Genomic DNA, 20,078 nt, shown 5'->3' on the forward strand with positions numbered 1-20,078 from the left:
TAAACCAAAAACATATATCGGACTTTCAAGGCAGTCATAAATCACATTAATTATGAACTATTTTTCATCACTTTTATCAAAACATCAATATAAAACATTTTTACCATTTTGGTGTGTTACTTCAGACAAAAAAATGGCTCAACATAATATAATGCTCTCAACATATTCATGGAACTCCAGTCTGTGTCTTCAGGAGATATTTTCTTTTTTGCTTTCCCCTTTCCGAATGTTATATGACATACCCTAGATGTAGCAATGGTCACAGGACAGGGAAATTGGGGCAAGGAACTAGAGGAACTGCACACTTTCCACTATACCACCATCATCTCTCCATTATACATTAGGATTGGTCATTTTCTGATATCAGTCTTTAGATCAACTTTCAATATATCCCAATCAACAAAAATACCATAGGAAGCTGATAACTGCTTAGCAATGTTCCCCTCTGTAGTATATATATATCATCCTGGTCTGTCCTTCATTTATGCTGGGACTGCTAATTTGGTATACATTTTTTTAAATCAGTCAAATTCTGGTGAAAGTTATGTTACTTTTTAAATGGTACCACACTGGACCTGTGAATTATTGCACTGCAAATGTTTAAATCTGGCGGTTATTGAATGGTACATGGACACTAGAAAGAATATAAAACACATTTCATATCACCTCACCACCTTGACCCTTGCACTGAGGGAACCTTCTACCATCTACCGTTGTACCTCTCCCTCTCAACCCTAACACAATCCAATTGTCCTCCCAGTTCTAAGAAAATAATCCCTACTTTTTAGTTACTATTCAATCTCCCATATGCCATGTCTCTTTGACTACACTATAACTGACTTGTCACTGATCTTAACACCAAACCCCCTATTTGACCCACTTTTTTCTGGTGTTCAGCCTGCCTAAAGCTCTTACCAAAGTGGCCAATAACCTCCTCAAAGCAAACTCACAAGGTAACTTTTCTCTCCTTGTCCTGTACTCTATCTACACCTATACTTTCATTTGACATCACCCTGTTAATCACTCACTTCTTTTCCAGATCCTGAATTCTTTTGGTGTTGATTCTAGATAATTTATTTGTGTTGTCTGTCAGCCATATCATCATGAATTTAACTTGGATAAAACAGAACATATTATCTCCCTCTCAATTCACACCCCACAGACACATGGTCTTGGTGTTGATGATTTCACACTTTCCTTTACTCCCCACATTTCTGTGCCACATCTCAAAAATAAGCCCCTTCCTGTTCCCAATGACCACCAAACTCCTGGTACATGTTTATATCTCTTGTCCACTAACCAAACCATCCTTTACAATTTATCATGAATGCGGCAGCTAAACTTATCTATCCTTTTAACTCATTTTGCTGCCTCTCTTTGCTAATATCCACAGAGGCTTTCATTTAATCTAAGAAATTAAAGGTACTTTTAAATCACTTTACAGGTCTTGTCTCATCTCTGTCTCTTCAGTGATCTACTAATGACTTCCACATTCATAACCTCTTTCCATGTGCAGCCCCAAGGCTTCTCTAGAGTTGCCCCCACTTTTTGGAACTTCATATCCCCTCTTATTGTGTTCTACTCTCCCCTTCCTCTTTCATTGTAAGCTAAGTCACTGTTTGTACTTGTATATTATGCAGGTTTGTCATTTTCAACCTCTATTTAATTTTCAGTGCTGCGAATTTTAATGTTTTTTTATTGTTATTCATTCATAACTTTTCTTAAGTATGCAGTGACCAAATAATGTGCTATGCAAAAACAAATAAATAAATACATGAAAAAAGAAATGGAAAGCTCAGACATAGTTTAATGAAAAAGCGGATTTTATTATGTGATTTCAAGGTCTCTTTTCATTTTGAGCGGCAGCAGATGTTTGACATCTACCACAACATCTGTACAAATGTGACTTGGTTTTACCCGAACAGCAAATTAAGAGAAAATAAACGCAAAACAGTTCCACACAAAAAGACCCTACAGTCCAACATTTCACAAAATAAAGATAAAAGACATTACAAGTGAATTTTAATTCAGCATGTATAAAAAAACCCTAACTTTTTAAACAGAGTTACTGTTTTAATTCATATACAGGGTTTACAATTATTGTGATGATAAAAAAAATAATATATATTTATATATATATATATATATATATATATATATAAAATATGCTTTTTTCCATTATTTTCTAATAAGGTTTTACACCATTATAATGTATTCTTTTATTCCTATACAAAATAGAATATTGACATACTTTCAATCTGTTTATATATGCAGGGTTACTTTGTAGAAGAAAGGGCATTTTAAAATACATATTTCCTTAAAAACAGAAGGAAATAATCTCTATTTGTTTAAAACTTCAACAATCTGATAGTCACATTGGCAAGCAATGAAAAAAAAGATAAAACAACAAGAGGGGTGAATCAAAGGGGAGAAAGCCTGCCAATGGACCATAAACTATCAACCATCTATATATTATTACAATTCTGCTGTTCCATGAACATAAAATAAAACTTTTTAAAGAGTCTTGTTAGAATTTTGCTTACACATGTAACATTGACTACATACTATAGAAAAATTACTGATTTGAGTTACTACAATTAATAGACAGACATATGAAACTTTTCCCACCAGCAGTCATGAGATAAATAAGACACACATGCAGGTATCATGTATTTTATGGCAGTATTTCCTAAGACAGATCCCTAGGATGGCTATAAGGTCATGTTTTCAACATCTCCTAAAGGAAATACAAGTGAAATATTTAGCAGGCTTAGTTTATAGAAGGTTACCTAAATAGTACAACTGCAATCTGTTTTTGTTCATAAAGCATGGTAGTGTGTGTGTGTGTGTGTGTGTGTGGGGGGGTGATGCGTGAGAGCCCTTAAGGGTAGGAAATACACATGGTCCTATGGTTTAAAGTATCCAATGCTACTTGCAAACCAATAGAGTGAATTTACTAAATAAATGAAGACTGTTCAACTAAAAAATCAGTTTGAGTAAATCCAATAAAGCTTTGCTCACTTTGCATACCAAATTGTGTAATAGTAAATAGGTACCATGTTTCTATTTGTCTCCCAACATGAAAAATAAGAGAGGGGAAAGAAAAAGCATTTTTTAGGGCATAAATGAGTAGTTATATATAAAAACAATGATAGCTTTCTTGGAATATACAGAATATTGTTCAAAATAGTACTTTTAGGTAAAACGACAGATAAAAAAAGTATGGAATATTTAATCTATTCACATAGTTCGATATGATTATTAGGGTTGACAAACTTGTGTGGAAGCGGGTTCTGTCACGATGCATTTCACCCCTATGAGCTTCTTCAGGGGAATTAGGAGACCCTAAAACTATGATAATAAATCATTTCAATATACATGGTATCTTCAAACATAACAACCTTTATAATTATCAATTAATCGATTGGATTAAGTACTGACTTACTGCATACAATGTGAAAATTAGACCAATTAGAAGAAAGCGGTATATCGTTTATTGGTCCATGGTGAACATTCCAATCAAAAGAGGCAGTTTGGATGCTCTATATCAAGGAAATACATATATAGGAAGGACAAAAAAGTGATATACTTCCCCTTACAAATCTATTTCTTTTATTAAGATCCCTTCTAATAATTTTGTACTTCCAATATTTTTCTTTCCATTGATAGAGCATTCAAACTGTCTCTTTTGATTGGAATGTTCATCTGTATATTCCAATAAAGCTACCATTGTTTTTATACATAACAACTTATTTGTGCCCTAAAAAACCTGCTTTTTCTTTCCCTTCCAATATTTTTCATTGTTTAGTCCAATCATTAAAAGATAAAGCCTTTGGCACACAACCATTTTATTGGTATTACCTTTGATACACTAGGTGAACCCGGCTAGTGACACTTACCCTAACTTACCCTAATCTCAACAACAACATGAACACAGATTGGCCTTATTTGCCATAATTTACTGTGTAATATTTACATACATTTTGCTCACTGAACAGGCTTGCCATCTTTAGTAAATCAACTATAATGTTTCTTTCATATTAAAGACAACAGTTTTTTTTTTACTTTTAGGTTTTTTTTTTAGGGCATGCGCAGAAGGAGCTTTTTTGCTCAAAGAGAAAAATTTTCTGATCTCATTGCATGTGCAGTGAGATTGGCAAATTTTTTTTTTTATCCTACGTCACCCGATCTTGAGCCTGGGTCGGGTGACGTAGGATGATGAACCAGGAAGAGAAGATGAAGATGGCGGTGCCCGGAAGGTCGGCTCCGGGATGAATATCAGGATGACGCGAGACCAGATGCCAGACACCTCCGGAGTGATCGGTCAGCTCTGAGGGATTTAAGGTGTTTTTTTTTTTGTTTTTTTGAGTATAGTTCCCCTTTATTATTGTGGGAATCTTGGCATGGTAAGTGGATCAAATTTTTTTTAATTGAACATCATAGTACACTGCTATAAAATTATAGCAAGGTGCTAATCACTTTGGACTAGTGTATTACCCTCCTGGGGAAAAGAAGAAAAAAGAAAGCTAGAAGCGGTAACCCCGAGTCACACTCGAGGTAGCTAAACTTATGGGAAATATTAGAAAATCGAGACTTACCTGATTGGCCGGTGTCCTCCGTTGTCCTTCGGTGCTTTTTCTTTCTCCGGCTCGGCATTCTCTGCACCCCATGCGTGCGGACGTTTTGTTACGGGCGTGGTAGGAAATTCAAATCCATTTGTATTGCATTCAATACAAAATAACTGTATTGAATGCAATACAGTGGATTTATATGTGTAAAAGCTGTACATTGTCTTTCATGAACATTTATTTTACAGTATATTATAATAGTATGAGTATATTATTTATTTTTTAAAACCAAATTTTTAAAACTAAAAAAAAAAAATAAACTTTTTTTTTGTAATTTTGTGTTTCAAGCTTTTTTATACTCTATATATTCTAATACTATTATATTATACATTAAAATAAATTTTCAGGAAAAACAATGTACCGCTTTTAGACATATAAAACCGGACAGAAATGAACCGCCCAGGAGGTTAAAGCACTTGTTACTGTTATATGGCTTCTTCTGATATAATCATATAAGAAGGTGCAATGAAAATTCAAGAATGTATGACTTAAAAGTACAACACTATCAAACTGCAAAATATGCTTTCTATGTAAAAGTCACTGTGTGCTTTGGGATTAAGTGCATAGGTAAGTAATAGTAAATACTTTTAGGAATTTACCTTGAAACTCTTGCCTTTTAGTAATGGCTACTGTAAACACCCTGGCAAAATTTAAGTTATGCGATCATCTTGAACACATGAAAACAGCCCAACAGCTCAATAAACACATTGCGAAGAGAAACTTTTTTAATAAAATACAGGAAGCAACTAGAAGTGTCAGAGTGCATATCACACAGATTCTTATTGGAATTGGCAGCTGAATTTACAATGACAAACATTTGGGGAGACACTTGTGGGGAACCAGGGTGACAAAGTATAGAGATGACCTAGTTAGAAGAGGTTAGGTCACAAATGTTGTGTGCTATGTACCCAACAAAAAAAAAGCTAATTGGGTTGTTAGATGAGCCAGGTAGTATTGTATATGGAATTTGAATGACTCCACTCATATCTATTTCAGTTGAATATACTGATTCCACTCCTCTGCGATATTCAGGCCTGTGCTGATGGGTTTATAAATGAGTTTTACATGCCCATAAAAGTCTATGGGGATGAAAAATGTGCTTAAAGCAGGTGAAATGCAGGTCAGGAGGTAAAATACACCTGTCAATAAATTCTGAAAGATTACAGAAGGGTATGAACAGAAGGAATTGATTCAAATCTAAAACTTGTTGACACAGGACCTTTATTTTTGTAAACTGAACTTGTGCATTTTAGTGAACAGACTCTCCAAACACCAGGCAACCTTTCATGAGTTATTTCCGCTATCCACATGCTAAATAAAATGACTGTTACACAGAAAAGTATTGTATAACCTGTATTTCAGAATAAAAAATATATATTCAACCAGAAATAATATGCTAGTATAACTAAGCTGCAGCCTAATATTCAGCATATTGAAATGATTAGTGTCAAGCAAGTAAATGTGAATGATTACAAAAGTAATATTATTGTACATGACAGTCTGTGATATGTGACTATTTATATACTACTAAAAAGCTAAAAGTCAATACTCAACAAGGGAAAAATAAATGTAAGGGTAAATGACAAAAATAATCTTGCAATAATATACTGCACTGTAAATTGATTTAAAATGTAAGGCACAATGCCAGAAACATGTTCTCACATGAAGTACTTCAGATCATATGCAGTTATGCACTTTATAGCTATATGCACAGTTAGTATACTTGGTAATACAATAAGAGCCCACTTATTCATATACTCATATTTATTTAAAGCTATGTTAAGTCTTGAAGTTATGCATAAACAAAACTAATAAATGACCTGCAATACTTGGCTTTCTTGGACAAAATGCTGCACTGGGTTCTCTGTAGTAATTGCAAAATGACCAAAAGTCCTTTTTGTCGTTTGCTTGAACAGAGATCATGTGACTGAATGCCAAGACCGACATTATCAGTAGTGGGGGATAGGATGGATTTCAGCCATTTTACTATAAAGTTGTTAAAGTTTTTAGATTCACATGACCGTATAAATTGTCATGCTTTAGCTTACAATAGAGAGTTTTTTGGCCCATACTTGAAAGGAATTTCATTTTAATTCAAATAAAAGGGAAACATAATTGAGGAAACTACTTACAATATTATTAGTCTGTTTATGTTTTACTGTATGTGTTGTTTTTTCAGTTAAATTTGTGCTAATGTTTCTGGTGTACTAAAGGTCCTAAATTAGTCATAGGTATTCAAGGGAAGTTGCATGCATTTAGATGATGAAATTGTCTCAAAACCCTCTCCTCCTATTTTTATAAATATGTATACTCCCATCCAAGGCCTTTTTGGCCAACATCTTTTCCTGAGGGCGTGGTAGTGACCAGTGCTGTTAAAACATATTCTGAATGTATATAATGTATTTTTGGGTCATTTTAATGTTGAGTAATTTATACAGCATGAAAAGGCAAATTGTTCTCACATGAGGATTGCAGATCAGGCTGTTTAGTAATATCCTATATAGGGTAACAAAAGATGAATTTGTTATTTGGTAAACAAGGTCTTGCAAATACCACATTAATCAGTATACAGGGTTCTAGTAAACCTCTCTTGCTATCAGTGCAATCATGAAGCTCAGGCTAGACACAGAAAGATCCATTTTCGTCTAAATCTATAAACCCTAATTTGGTTTGTTTCTTGGATAAAAAAGATCACAAAATGAGGCTAAACCGGACAATAAGCAAACTCATCTTCCCAATCAAAATCACAACAATCAAACCTTTCCATGTAAAATCACCTATATCTTGTTTAAACATTACAGCATTATTAAAATGACCCTTGTCATTCTAAGAATGATGACCAATGAACATATGAATAAAGGATTGTAATAATTTGTGTAACAACTGTTTAGCAAAAAGTCTGTGTGTGCTTGTTCTGCATGGATACAATTACACCATTTCTTCTTCATATTGGCTAGAATTATTTTTTCCCCATTAGACAACAGAAAGAGAAAAAGCAATGGACAGTTGTGAAAAATTGATGATGACAGCCCAATTACAGAAATACTTTAAAAGTAAAATCAGATTTTAAGCAGACTTTTACAGCTGATATGTAAGGTTGGCTAGAAAGAGCTGAAACAGATCTTACTAAAAATCTGTATGCGAATGTATTTTAGATGGTAAAGCCATATGCATAATGGGAATAGCTATGAGTCACATTAAGATTTTTTTTATGTCGTTTTTGTTTATATTGTCAAATGTTAACTCTATCAGATAAATAATCAATTGTCTTGTCTATCAACAACCATGATTTCAGAAACCTTTGGTCTCAGTCCTATGCTAAAGTGATGTGCTAATTTCTTAGATTAGTCAATGTTCTAAAAAAAGGAAATCTGATCATACAGGTACACAGCCATCTTTTAGTCTCTCTATCTGGCCTCATTTACATGCTAGGCTTAGACAGTATTCCTGACATGTTGCCAAGCATCCTCATGACCCTCATGGGCAAAATGGTAGTATATAGGCTAAACAGCATTACTCAGCAAAGTGTTATTATCTTTCCTTCCTTGAATGTAGCCTGTCACATCTGACACACACAAAACACTCTTAAGAACATATTCAGAGACAGGAATTGGAATTATTTATGAAGACTGAAAATTATCTTTTTTAGAACATTAGCTTGAAATATTTTAGGATTTTTGATGGCAGGAGGGCTTTGGCTTTTAAGTTAACGCATGACTTCATATTATACCTAATGTATTAAAGAGCGAATATCATTGAGTGAATATCATTCATTCAAATCTTCCCTCGACCAGCAGATATAAATTTTAAAATCACTATAAATATCTTTCGCCACGAACATAACTTGAACACAAGAACATGAAATGTTTGGCAACCTATTACTCTTTTACTTATTATTAGTTTATTTTTTCTTTTGAAAAGCTCACACAAATAATTGCTTCCAATTATTTTCCTATTTCCCGTGTACAGGATAACACTGCCTATCCAGATGCAAAACCATCTAGACCAGAAAATGCAAGGAAAAAAGGAAGGAAGGTATGATGCAAGCAATATCCATGTGGAGGCCCTGATTACACTGATTTACTGAAAACCCTAACTAAACCATGACTAAACTGACCTGCAGTTTTCGTCATGTTCACCGCACAATGAAACCACCTTTCAAGTATGCCTGCCACAGCTTGCTATAGGAAGAACACCTGGTACATTCACTACGTGCAATAAAGCCTTTATATTGTAAACTGAATGCAGACACAGAATATTATGTGCAGTCAGTGTTAATGGGGTAGCAATGAGCTAACTCAAAAAATGATGATTACCTTAAACTCTTACATCCCTCAACCAAAAAGACTTGACAACAGATCTTTTTTTTGGTTACACTGCTATTGGAAAAAAAAAAATAATTGAAATGGCACACTATCAATAACTTTGTTTATGTGGATGATCAGTAGATTCTTTCAGATTATTGTTGCTTGGGGGGGGGGGGGGGTCTGGTCTGGTGAAAAAAAATAAATTATGTATGCCTTTTTCATGTATTCCCTTGGCTATTGGCACTGCAATTGGCTCCCTAGTGGATTCCCCATAGCATTACATACTGAGAACATGCAAGGGCAAGTTCATACAATGGCTATATCCTGTGGGTGTCATCACAACACAAAGTAAAGAGAAATGCCCAGCTGGAACACAGATATCAATACAAATGTGACAAAAACAAAATGTTCATCAAGGTTTTCTAAACTAAAGAAAGATTTTAGATGGGTGTTCCACATAAATCATCGTTTCGTTAGGCAAGAACAATCTTAAAGGCACTATTCACCTATATTTCTGTTCTAGTATATTTCAGCTGACTGCTGAAACCAGCACAGTTCCCTTTTGTTGTACAATCTGGTGGCCATTTGGTGTATGCAACATAACTGCGCCATAGATCAGCAATACTCTTATTGGAGAAGCAGATGGGATTTACTAGTTGGACTGAAAATGTATTTTGGGCTTTTAAAGCGAATTTAATGATTTTTCTTTTAAAGCGGAAAAGCGCAATAAAACCCCCAAAAAACACATTTACCTTTGATCTTGCAGATCTGTCGATCCATCAAGAGGTTTCTTCGTTTGGGTCCCGCGTCATTCTGGTATCGTTCTGTGGCCCGGCGCTTCCTCTGGGCTTTTCTTTGTACATCACCTGATCTCGCACTGCACAGGCAGGAGATCGGGTGACGTAGATGAAGGAAAAGATTGCCGATCTCACTATGCATGACATAGGTATCCTCGAAGGCTCTCATTCTGTCTTAATCGCCGCGGTGCTGCACCTTTTTTTTTTTTTTTTTTTAATAACAAAAAACAAAACAAAAGGGTGATGCACTTAAAAGAATAAATCGAATTTTTAGCTTATATAAATGGTTTGTTTACATTTTTATGTAAAGTAAAAATGTTTAGTTCAGGCCTGCTTTAGGTTCATGAAATGATAATATGGTAGATACATCTAAACAAGGGCATCCTAAAACCATGTCCGTTGTATTGTAGGACAAAATCTTATCTTGTTGCCAGCCTATCACCATGCTTTACTAACTTTATGCTTTTTGGCCAGTTTTTTGATATATCATAGAAAGCACACACACACTATTCATACATTCATTGTTTAGTTAATAATTTGAGATTAAAGCTTTTGTCATTTGTATAGAATCGCAGCTTCCCTGATTTTATAGGCTTCTCTTGTAACTGATTTTTAATAGTTTTATATTAGGATGGTATGAGACTTTGATACTGTTACATATTAGAGAAGTTTTGCCAACTTTTGGACAATATTATTAGGACAAGTATATTACAAATCTGCATAAAAGGGTTAAAGGAACAACAAAACTAAAAAAGTCATAAAAGAAGCTGAATTCTACAATGACAGAAAATCCAATACTATAGATGGGAGGCCACCCTATAATGTAATGTAATGCTCTAAGGAATAAAAAATAACCCTGAAATATGCACACTTGTTTGTGTGAGCATTGGATTTGGTATTCTAAAGTGGCCTTTATACAAGGAAGGACTTGCTAGGTAGCATATGTTTAATGAAATTCAATATGTTTAGGCTTTGTACATACATGCTTTAGCCTGTATAAGAGGCATGTGTACTGCAGTTCGCTTAAACTTTTTAAACCACTCTTCAGCTCCATTTTGGGGATATTAAATATTAGCGGGAATATTGACTGTCCATTTGAACACACTACAAACATACTTTCTGCACTGATACTAGAAACGTAAGTCAGTTCAACTTTTTTAGAAGCTATTTTAAAAGTGACAAGCAGCATTCCCAAATATATTCTGGTAGGCATCCCTACACTGAAACAAAAAGGTTGCTTTAAAGCTGCTCAATGCAAAAAGCTTACTTTACACATTGATCTTTTAAAGGCTGAAGGCATAATAGTGAAAAGCATTCCAGAGTCCTACAAATTCTTTGAAGCTAGTGCATTTAAAGAACTTTCCAAAAATGAAGATTAGAAATAAATAACAGAACTGTGTGGGAAAAATTCTATTTTTTCCCAGCCCCTCTGTGAACATTGCGAGAGTTCATGCCAACAGCTATGCTGCCTGTTGTTGATGTTGTTCAAAACTATCTTACAAATCTTCTTACACTCTACAAACACATCGAAACAGACAGGAAAATGGGCATCTTGGGCATAGAAACGTCACAGTGAGGCTCCGAAAAAAATATACCTTTCTAACTTATATTTAGAATTAAAGTGGAATCCCTGTTTCATTAGCTGACATTTCACAATATACAATGCACTTGAAACAGCTAATAACGTGATACCCTACCTTAAGGCATTAATGATTCCCAAACAGAACACATAATCTTAGGGGGAAAAGACTTGCATCTTTAACACTAATTAAACTAAAATATGCACTACAGAGTTTTGGACATTACCAAACAGTAGGTCAATTACATGAAAAAAGAAAATGGGGTATAAAATACAACAGCCAAATGGCAGCAAAGTTGGCCAATTCTACTAGGGCAAATAAACGATTTAGATTTTAGGATACATTTCTTCCCAGTGCTTTGATAGTGCCTTCAAAAATAAGTACAAGCTAAAAAAAAGTGCTCTGAATATTGTCCACAGGACTAGTAAGTAGACTATTTATGGTTCACAATTTTTTTTTTTTTTTCATAGGGAACATTGTTTTCCAAATTTCAAGACCTTTCAACTAAAGACCCAGGAGGTAGAGAAGTGGGGAGGTGTTGGGACTACGTAAATCCTGAGAAATTCATTCATGAGAGTTCCTTACCTAAAGAATATGAGCATACACATTGCACTTGTACCTAAAAATGTATTATCTTTTCTTGACAAAAATATTAGGAATTGTTTTTTTTTCACAGACAGTCATTTTTCTGTGAAACCTGTAAAAAGTTGAAAAGTTTGCTTTTAAAAACAAATACGAAAACTTTCCATGCAATAAAACTGTATAAAGTTGAAAAGAATTTGTGCCCCTGGAATTTCAATGAGCTTTGTGTAGAAAAAAAAAGTGTTTTCTTCTCTACTTAATACCTTTACAGTGAGGGAGAATTAAGTCTATACCATCATGTGGAGATCATGTGACAGCTCAGGTCTAGATGGAATGAGCCCTGAAGTCTACCTAGGAAAACATCCTATTTCAAGAACTAGAAAAAGGAGATACCAACACATATTACTAAAATACCTAAGTGCTTATAGTCCAGTTTTTTTTCCTTTGAGAAACATCACACCATAAAACATTAGAATAATGCATTAAACATAGTTTACATAGAGAATTTACTGAACACTATCTTTAAAAACCCATTTAGGTTTGACAATCTGTGACAGACACTTTCAGTTAAGCACTAGCCCTGAACTGCTGTCATGTAAAACCGTCCAATCAAAAAAAGCTGAAGCCTTACCACAATAACTTTTCTTATACATTATTTAAAGCTTTTAATGATACTACAGATTACTTCAAGCTGCAGTAGCCCTTTCATTTTTCTGTCCAAATGTCTGAATATACCAATATGGCATACATAAGTATATTATTAAACTAGCTTTAAACTATTTGTACACATTAATGAAGCTTGACACTTTTTTTTCCTTTTACCAAGTCAAACGTTTTTATATATATTTTTTTCATTTATGACCCTGCGGTAAAGTGGTTTTGTAGTGACCCTGATAAAGTAAAAATATTTATTTTATCTGAAAAAATCTAAAGTGAATGGCTAATAAAATCATGTACGTTTTCAATATTATCTTACATTTTACTAATAAAAGCATACACATAGGCAAGCTATGAAACGGCTACAGCAGCTTCGAACATTGCATCTCTGAGCAAATTATGGCACATTTGAAACAGGTATAGGGAAACCTTTTGTGGAAAAATAGGACCCTCCTTTTTGAAAAAAATCCCTTACATTCTGATTCTACAATAGCAGGGCTCAAACCTGCAATGGGCAATTTTTTTTAATCATTAAATCATTTATATATTATTCAATAGATAATAAAGATTTTAAACCAGAAGGCAGGAGAGATTCCCTGTAGCAGGACACTGGCTGGTACTCTATTCAAAACCTAACAAATAATTTGGCCATAGAACTTCATCATACATGTGGATAAGTACACAAACATGCTAAGTAGCCAGTTTAGCAATATGGTTAGAGAAGTTATGAAAGCAGACATTGTAAGAATTACAGTTTCTTTCATTTGTGTTAAGAAAGATGTGAGCTGCCCCAGTCTTAAAAAGGACCAAATCTGTACAATAGGAAAAATATGATGTAAGGAAAAGAAGATAGAAAGTCCATTTGTAAAAACTGAGAGAAACTGCTAGATTCAAACAGTAGCTTAAAAAAAGGCACAACTTCCCTTTTTGCTTTATGCTTGTAAACGTTCAGCCGATTCCATGCATCAACCAAATTCTAGCTTTTTCTAACAGGAAAAAGCAGAAAACACCCAACAGGAAAATAATAATAATAATAATAAAAAAAGCAAAACAAATCTATCCAAAGCAAAAATTGCTACCAGATTATTCACAATGCAGACTGGTTTAATCATCTCTTATTCTTCCCATTTCAGTCATAGGAGTGAAATGATGAATTTTTAATAGTCCAAATCTTGGCCCTCTGTAAACCACATAAACTGTAGTGCATAATTACATTAGGTACACTGTTGCAAGGACAATTACCAAGTCTGATTTTGCTGTTTCAATACAGTAAAAGCTATAATTTGACTTATTCTTTCCTTAAGGCAACTTTTTTATGCTTATATATTTATATATAATTTTAGTAAGGCAGTCACTTCTGATGAAATAAAAGTTTTCTGATATTTCCAGATGAGTATTTTGGTATCTGATTGCTGATAATTTCCGACAACATTTCTGGAAACTCAACACTCAACGATTTGTCCGTGAAGGAATAGAAGCAAAAGGCTAGAAGATTTTCAACCACCTACAAAAGAAAGACACATTTTTATAGAAATTTTCTCCTGCTGTTTATTCCATGGCAGACGCAGTTGAAATTTAGACCACAGAATCTTAAAATCAATGTTTCAGTGTGTGCAATATTCTAATAATATACTGTAATGGGAACACCTTTGTTTCAGACAAACCAGATTACAATATGATTTTTATTATAATCTGTAATTTACAGCAATCAAGATCAATCCCCTAGAATCATTTTCAGTGGTCTGAGGTTTTACCATTTAGCATGAATGACTTTTCTTCAGTGCTCTGTTGCTTTATTACATGGGCCTGTAAGACTAGGCATTCCAAAAAGTTTGCACCTCCTTACTGGACCTAAATTAAAAAGTATCAAGACAGAAATATTGTCCAGTTTTACTGCTATCAATGACTATTACAGCAATCTATTTTTAAATTGTTGTCCTGCTTACAATGGTTTCAGTGGACAGAAAGTAAAGAAAAATCTGCAACAGAGATACCCCACTTGGGGTTCTTATTTCTCTCGTGTTGCTGTTCAAGAGTTCCTCTATTTCCTTTCTGATAAAAAAAAAAGGTTGTCAATGGGAAAAAAAGTGAAAGTAGGGACCATTTCAGACTTGTAATTTAACTGCAGCATTTTATTGTAGGCGCAGCTGTAGTAAACAAGTTTTGTTCTGTGTTTCTGCACATAACTGAAGTTATTGTGGATTGCGGTCCAGTTTCCTAAAAGCAACATGTCACTTCTAGCCACACGGTCGCCGCATCCTAACCGCACTCAATGCATGACACGGACATGGTTATCAAACACTGTGAATTACAGCATAACAGTTGAAAAGGTGCAGCTTTAAGCAGCGAAGTCTGAAACAAGCTCTAACTGAGTGCTGAATAACAGTTAAAAAACTGGTTCTAATTTGCCCACACTCTATCCAAAGTCTAAAAAAATATTTGAATGTTTGACAAGAGATGTGATACATATCTTTGTTTTAGGACAAATCATATTTTTTTTGGTTATGTTATCCAATTGTTTACAAATTTTAAAGGCCAAAAAGTGAGAAAATAAAATGTATTAAATTCGGTTAGAAATAAGTGCTTAATATACCATTAGACTAGTACCAGCTAAAACAAATTGCAAAAAGAACTAGCTAAAGACATTTTAATTGGATGCTGCTAGCTACAATGTCACTGTTTTTGAATACATTTTAAGAATAATTGATGCTATAAACACAACAGTCATTACTGAAACAACTGTTGCCAGCAGCTCTGCTACATGGCCCGGTCTCAGCTGACAAAATCAAGGGGGAAGGACTCCTGTTATTACCTAGATTTAGGCATGTGCCAAGACACAGCAATGAAATGCTGTCAACAGTTTCCTGGAAAATAAAAGCCAAACTTTACATGCTAATATGAGCAGTGATTTTCCCAGTCCCTTTAAGCCAGGTGCACTACCCAGCACTTTTAGGTAACCACTGTTTTAGTGTGGTCACTGAAAACTTGGGTCACAATTAGGAGCTGCCTACAGCTTTTTCCCACGCAGATGAAAAAAAAATTGTAGGGGGAACACTGTTTTTTTATTAAAAATATTTTTTTAAAGATTACAGAAGAAAAGTTACATCTAAAAATAAACACCTTTACAAAGAAAACTAAATCTATTAAAACAATTGGTGATCATCTAAATAAATGTCACCTTAATGTACTATAAACATACACATGCCTCTACGCTATACTCATCTACCTGGATATTTTATTGAACTGTAAAATTGACTTAAATCACTATTCCAAAAGAAAAGTTGTTTTCCATACCGACAGTTACCATCTTTCTGCTTTCTGAAAACAATTTTATGCAAAAAAAGTGTTTGTTTATATTTTAGTATTTGGACAGAATAGAGACTGGGTTGAAATCTGGTAAATATTTATTGCTGTTTTGGGAATTTTCTCTTACTTCCTTTTTCTGGCCAAAGTAATTAATATGTTGCATTCAGGATGTAGCCTCAAACAATACAGTTGATGGAACCTTTTCTTGCTTTAGTTTAGTCTGTCACTACTACTGTGGAAAGAAATCTGAGATACTTTCCTTTCTAACAGACCCCCAATGATACAACCAGAAAGACTGACTTACCTCATGCATTGTATCCATTAATTTTGTCAGTTGGTAAAATCGCTGCCAGTTTTGACTAGAATTTCCTTCCCTCTTAACTATGGCTTTTCCAAGTTCCTTAATATATGTCATACGAATTTCCTCAAACAGTGAGTGGCTTTTTAGGCCATCCTTAGGAACTATAAAAAAGGATAAAACACATTTAGTGGGTACAAAGCAGAAATTACTCTTATGAAGGTTACTTTTTCCCCCAGTATATTTTTTTTCTAAATTTATTTTTTAATTGCAAAGAGACTCATGCTCCCTCTCTCTTCATGTTGTATTTAGGTTTGGACACCCTTTAAATATTCAGGAAAGGATCTGAAGGCAACAGCTGTATTATCCATTTTTTTGGTGTGTAAAGTATTGGTTTCATATAAAGAAGTGTGTGTGTGTGTGTGTAAATTATCTTTCTCAAACAATTATTTTTCAGCTACTCAGCCACAAATTTTATTTAAACCATCACCAGATTATATGGTTTCCTGTATTGCCATAACATGCAAATAGGAGAAGGGCACAGATTCAACAGTACTATTTGGTCTCTTTATGCCTTCTTAATGCCCACTCCCAGGTTTTGTATTATATCATACAACAGACTTATTCGTGGAACATGCCAATAGCTTTAAAATAAAGAGGAGGTTCTTTTTTCACAGCTGGAGATTACAAGGATGTCTGCTTCCTGCCACTTGCACATCAAGGAACATTTTTTATTACAAAAAGGGTGATTTTATCATAAATGGTTGTCAGTGTAGCTTTTTTTCAGAAATTATGATAAAGCAATTAAAATAGCAAGCTTTTAACTAAAGAAATGTATTCACAGATCATGGACATGCCACATTAGACATATCGCTGTAACGATGAAACAAGTACCCTTTCTGGCAGAACTGGCAGGACTCTACTGTACTATTAATTAATGTGTATTCGTACAATATTTTCCTTACCTAGATTCACTATATCCCTAACATATAATGCAAAGATGTAAAAACTCACTTTTCAATTTTGTGTTTGTTTCCAGCCTTTGTGAACAAAAAAATAGAAAAATTTCTTCGCTGTTAGCAACATATAATTTTTATCCAATGAAGACTTTTGGTAATCTAAATCATAGTTACATCATTTTGTGTTCTGAATAAATGTATACAAAATTAATGCATGCAAAATATTCTATGATCGATTTTCCTATTAAAAAAAAAAGCACTTACTTGTACAAAGGAGTAACAAAGTCTTCATGCAGAGGTATTCATCATATGAAATCTGGAGACGAGTCATCTCTTTGACAATCCTAAACATATCTTGAAATCGCTCCTGCATGTATGGTAAATTCATCCTCTCCCTATGAAATAAAAGGGGAGAAATTAAACTGCTGCTATTTCTGAAGAAGTATTTTATCATAGTCAAAGTAAAAATCACACATGAATATTCTGAGAAGGTGTAGATTTGTCTTTAAGAAATGTTACATATGTGGTATTGGTATAGATTTTTCTTAATACTGATTAGATCGATGTTATTTCAGAAGTGGATTTGTACATTACACATTGTTAATTTGTACTGTTAGAATGAATTTAGGTTTCTGCAATGTAAGACATACTGTTTGTCTCAGAACACTATGGGCTAGAAGCTTTTATATCCCAACAATCCCTAAATCTGTCCAATTGCTTTCATACTCCTCATACATAGTGGAAAACAGATAAGAGTTTAAACGAATTATTATAGCCAATGTTTTTATTCTATGAAGCCTTTGCTTTCTCAGCTTTTACAGTGACCTCAAATCATGTTGAACAATTAATACAATTATAATAAATAGGAGACTAAAACATAATGCTAGGAACAGAAGTTAAAGGATACATGCTTTAGAGAACAAGTTTTATCAGATGTAGGTTAGAATACAGCATGACGATAAAAAGTTCAGAAACATACATATAGGGTTTAATACGACCAATTTAGGTTGAGCAGATGCAATAAAAGTTTAGTGTATATTCGCTTTTAGATTGAACAAAAAGATGTAATATGAAGATAAATCTAAATACAGGTAGTCCCCGGAATGAGGACATCTGACATACGGATGACTCCTACATACGAATGGGTAGTGTTGTTGTTCGAATTCGGGTCGTCCTAATGTTCGACCCGAATATGACCGTTCGAATTCGGGTCGTCACAACCCGAATTTTATTGGATTCGAAGCCCTAAATTCGGCCCTCCCACAATGCCTAGGGACCTCCCCCATAATACCTAGGGCCCCCCAATAACAGCAGGTATGCTCTCCTCCATGTTTGTTGTGGCAGGCAGCCGATTGGCCCATGGCACACAGGCAGCCATAGGCCTATATAAGGCCAGGGCGTGCCTGCATTTACCACTCCTGGCAGAGGTTTCCTAGCATCACAACCTTTCAGTGCTGCTTGGCTTGCTTTGTCAAAGTAAAAAAAAAAGTGCATTACTTAGCTAGACTTTGTCACACTCACACTATTAGTCAGATAGATTGTTGGATTGTACTGTATTGGTGCAGTCCTGAAATCTACTGTACTCAGGTAGGTAGAGTGTTTCACTATTAGCTAGATAGATAGATACATTGATAGATAGATGTATAGTCAGTCAGTGTGTTACATACACGCAGCCAGAGGCAGTGTACCCTCCCTGATTGCGTGCACAGTATCACACTTGTACTGAGAGACATACACACACAGTGTATACTGCAGTATATAGTTTGTATACTGTGCTGCATATTACAAGCGTCACCACTAAAGGAAAGTGCTGCATACAACACACACAGCGCACTTGCACTTTGGTGTCAACCCCCCCCCCAAAAAAAAAAAAAAAAAAAAAAAAAAAAAAACAATCCACTTACTGTACAAATTTCCACTGAAGCATATTAGCTACAAAGTATTTTGCAGGGTGTCAAGCCACAAAAAATTCTACACTGTCTGGCCAAAGAGGAAGGGGCAGCTTTGGCAGGGGTGGCAAGCAAAGCAGTATGAGTTTGTTTTTAGCTGCAGACCCAAGAGCAAGAAGCACTGCTGTTGGTGGTGGGCGTCCATTATTACCACAGCATGAACAAGAGGTAGTAGAGTACATGACCCAGCCTGGGTCAAGTGATTGTATCCCCTATTCATACTAGTCCCAGACACAGGCCTCACAAGTGTCCCAAACAGTCCATGATACACCTGTTCCTCCTGGTTCATCAGCGGCTGGAAAGTCTTGTGTACAGCAGAAGAGTCTTGTGTGGAGGAGTCCCACCAAGGGGTTGAAGAGGCGGAGCTACAAGCATTCCTTTAAGATGCTCAGTTGTTTTACTCATTTGACGAAGAGAGTCAGTTCACAGGCTTTCCCCCCACTTACTTTTCACCCGAACACTCAGAGCCAGACAAGCCAATTCAAACTGGCTCCAAAAGGCCGCTACCTCCTTTCGGCACATATGGGGAAACTGTCTCTTCTGATGATGATGTCCTTGATCCGACATGGGGCGAACAAGGAGATCAACGTGGGCAGAAAGGAGGAGGAGGTTGCAGAGAGCCCTCAAAGGGGAGGAGGGAGGAAGAGGGTAAAAGCTGCCCACACTCTGCAATCTTCACGTACCAGTAAGGCAAGTCATAGTCGTTCGTCGTAAGCTGTCACCACAGCTATGCCTCAACAACCGCAGACTGCTACCACGGCTAATTGCGTTAGAGCTCCTCCCTTACCGGCTGTTGGACTCCAATGCGTTCCGTTACGCATTCCTCTGCTCGTACCCACAGTACGTTATGCCTAAGCAGCATCCAACCTTCCATCCCCCAGATGCTGGAGCACAAGATGAAATATGACTCAAAGGACCCCAAAACAAAGCTAATCAATGCGGCAATTGCACAACTGATTGCGTTTGAGCTCCTTCTGTACCGGCTGGTGGATTCCAATGTGTTCCGTTACTCATT

General features: G+C 35.2%; 1 protein-coding gene across 5 annotated transcripts in view; it reads right to left on the reverse strand.

Annotated features, from left to right (window-relative positions):
* Positions 1 to 1,805: 1,805 nt before the first annotated feature.
* NR3C1 (nuclear receptor subfamily 3 group C member 1) overlaps positions 1,806 to 20,078 on the reverse strand; it is a 162,037-nt gene continuing 143,764 nt past the window's right edge. For all 5 annotated transcript variants that reach the window (XM_072400905.1, XM_072400908.1, XM_072400907.1 and 2 more), the window contains exons 7-9: positions 17,379 to 17,509; positions 16,162 to 16,319; positions 1,806 to 14,055 (exon numbers count right to left, since the gene is read on the reverse strand). In XM_072400905.1, the coding sequence (XP_072257006.1) occupies positions 13,903 to 14,055; positions 16,162 to 16,319; positions 17,379 to 17,509 (442 nt within the window). In that variant the 3' untranslated portion in view covers positions 1,806 to 13,902. The remainder of the gene's footprint in view (positions 14,056 to 16,161; positions 16,320 to 17,378; positions 17,510 to 20,078) is intronic.

The sequence above is a fragment of the Pyxicephalus adspersus genome, chromosome 2, assembly GCF_032062135.1.
Source record: "Pyxicephalus adspersus chromosome 2, UCB_Pads_2.0, whole genome shotgun sequence".
In the NCBI taxonomy this organism is placed as follows: domain Eukaryota; kingdom Metazoa; phylum Chordata; class Amphibia; order Anura; family Pyxicephalidae; genus Pyxicephalus; species Pyxicephalus adspersus.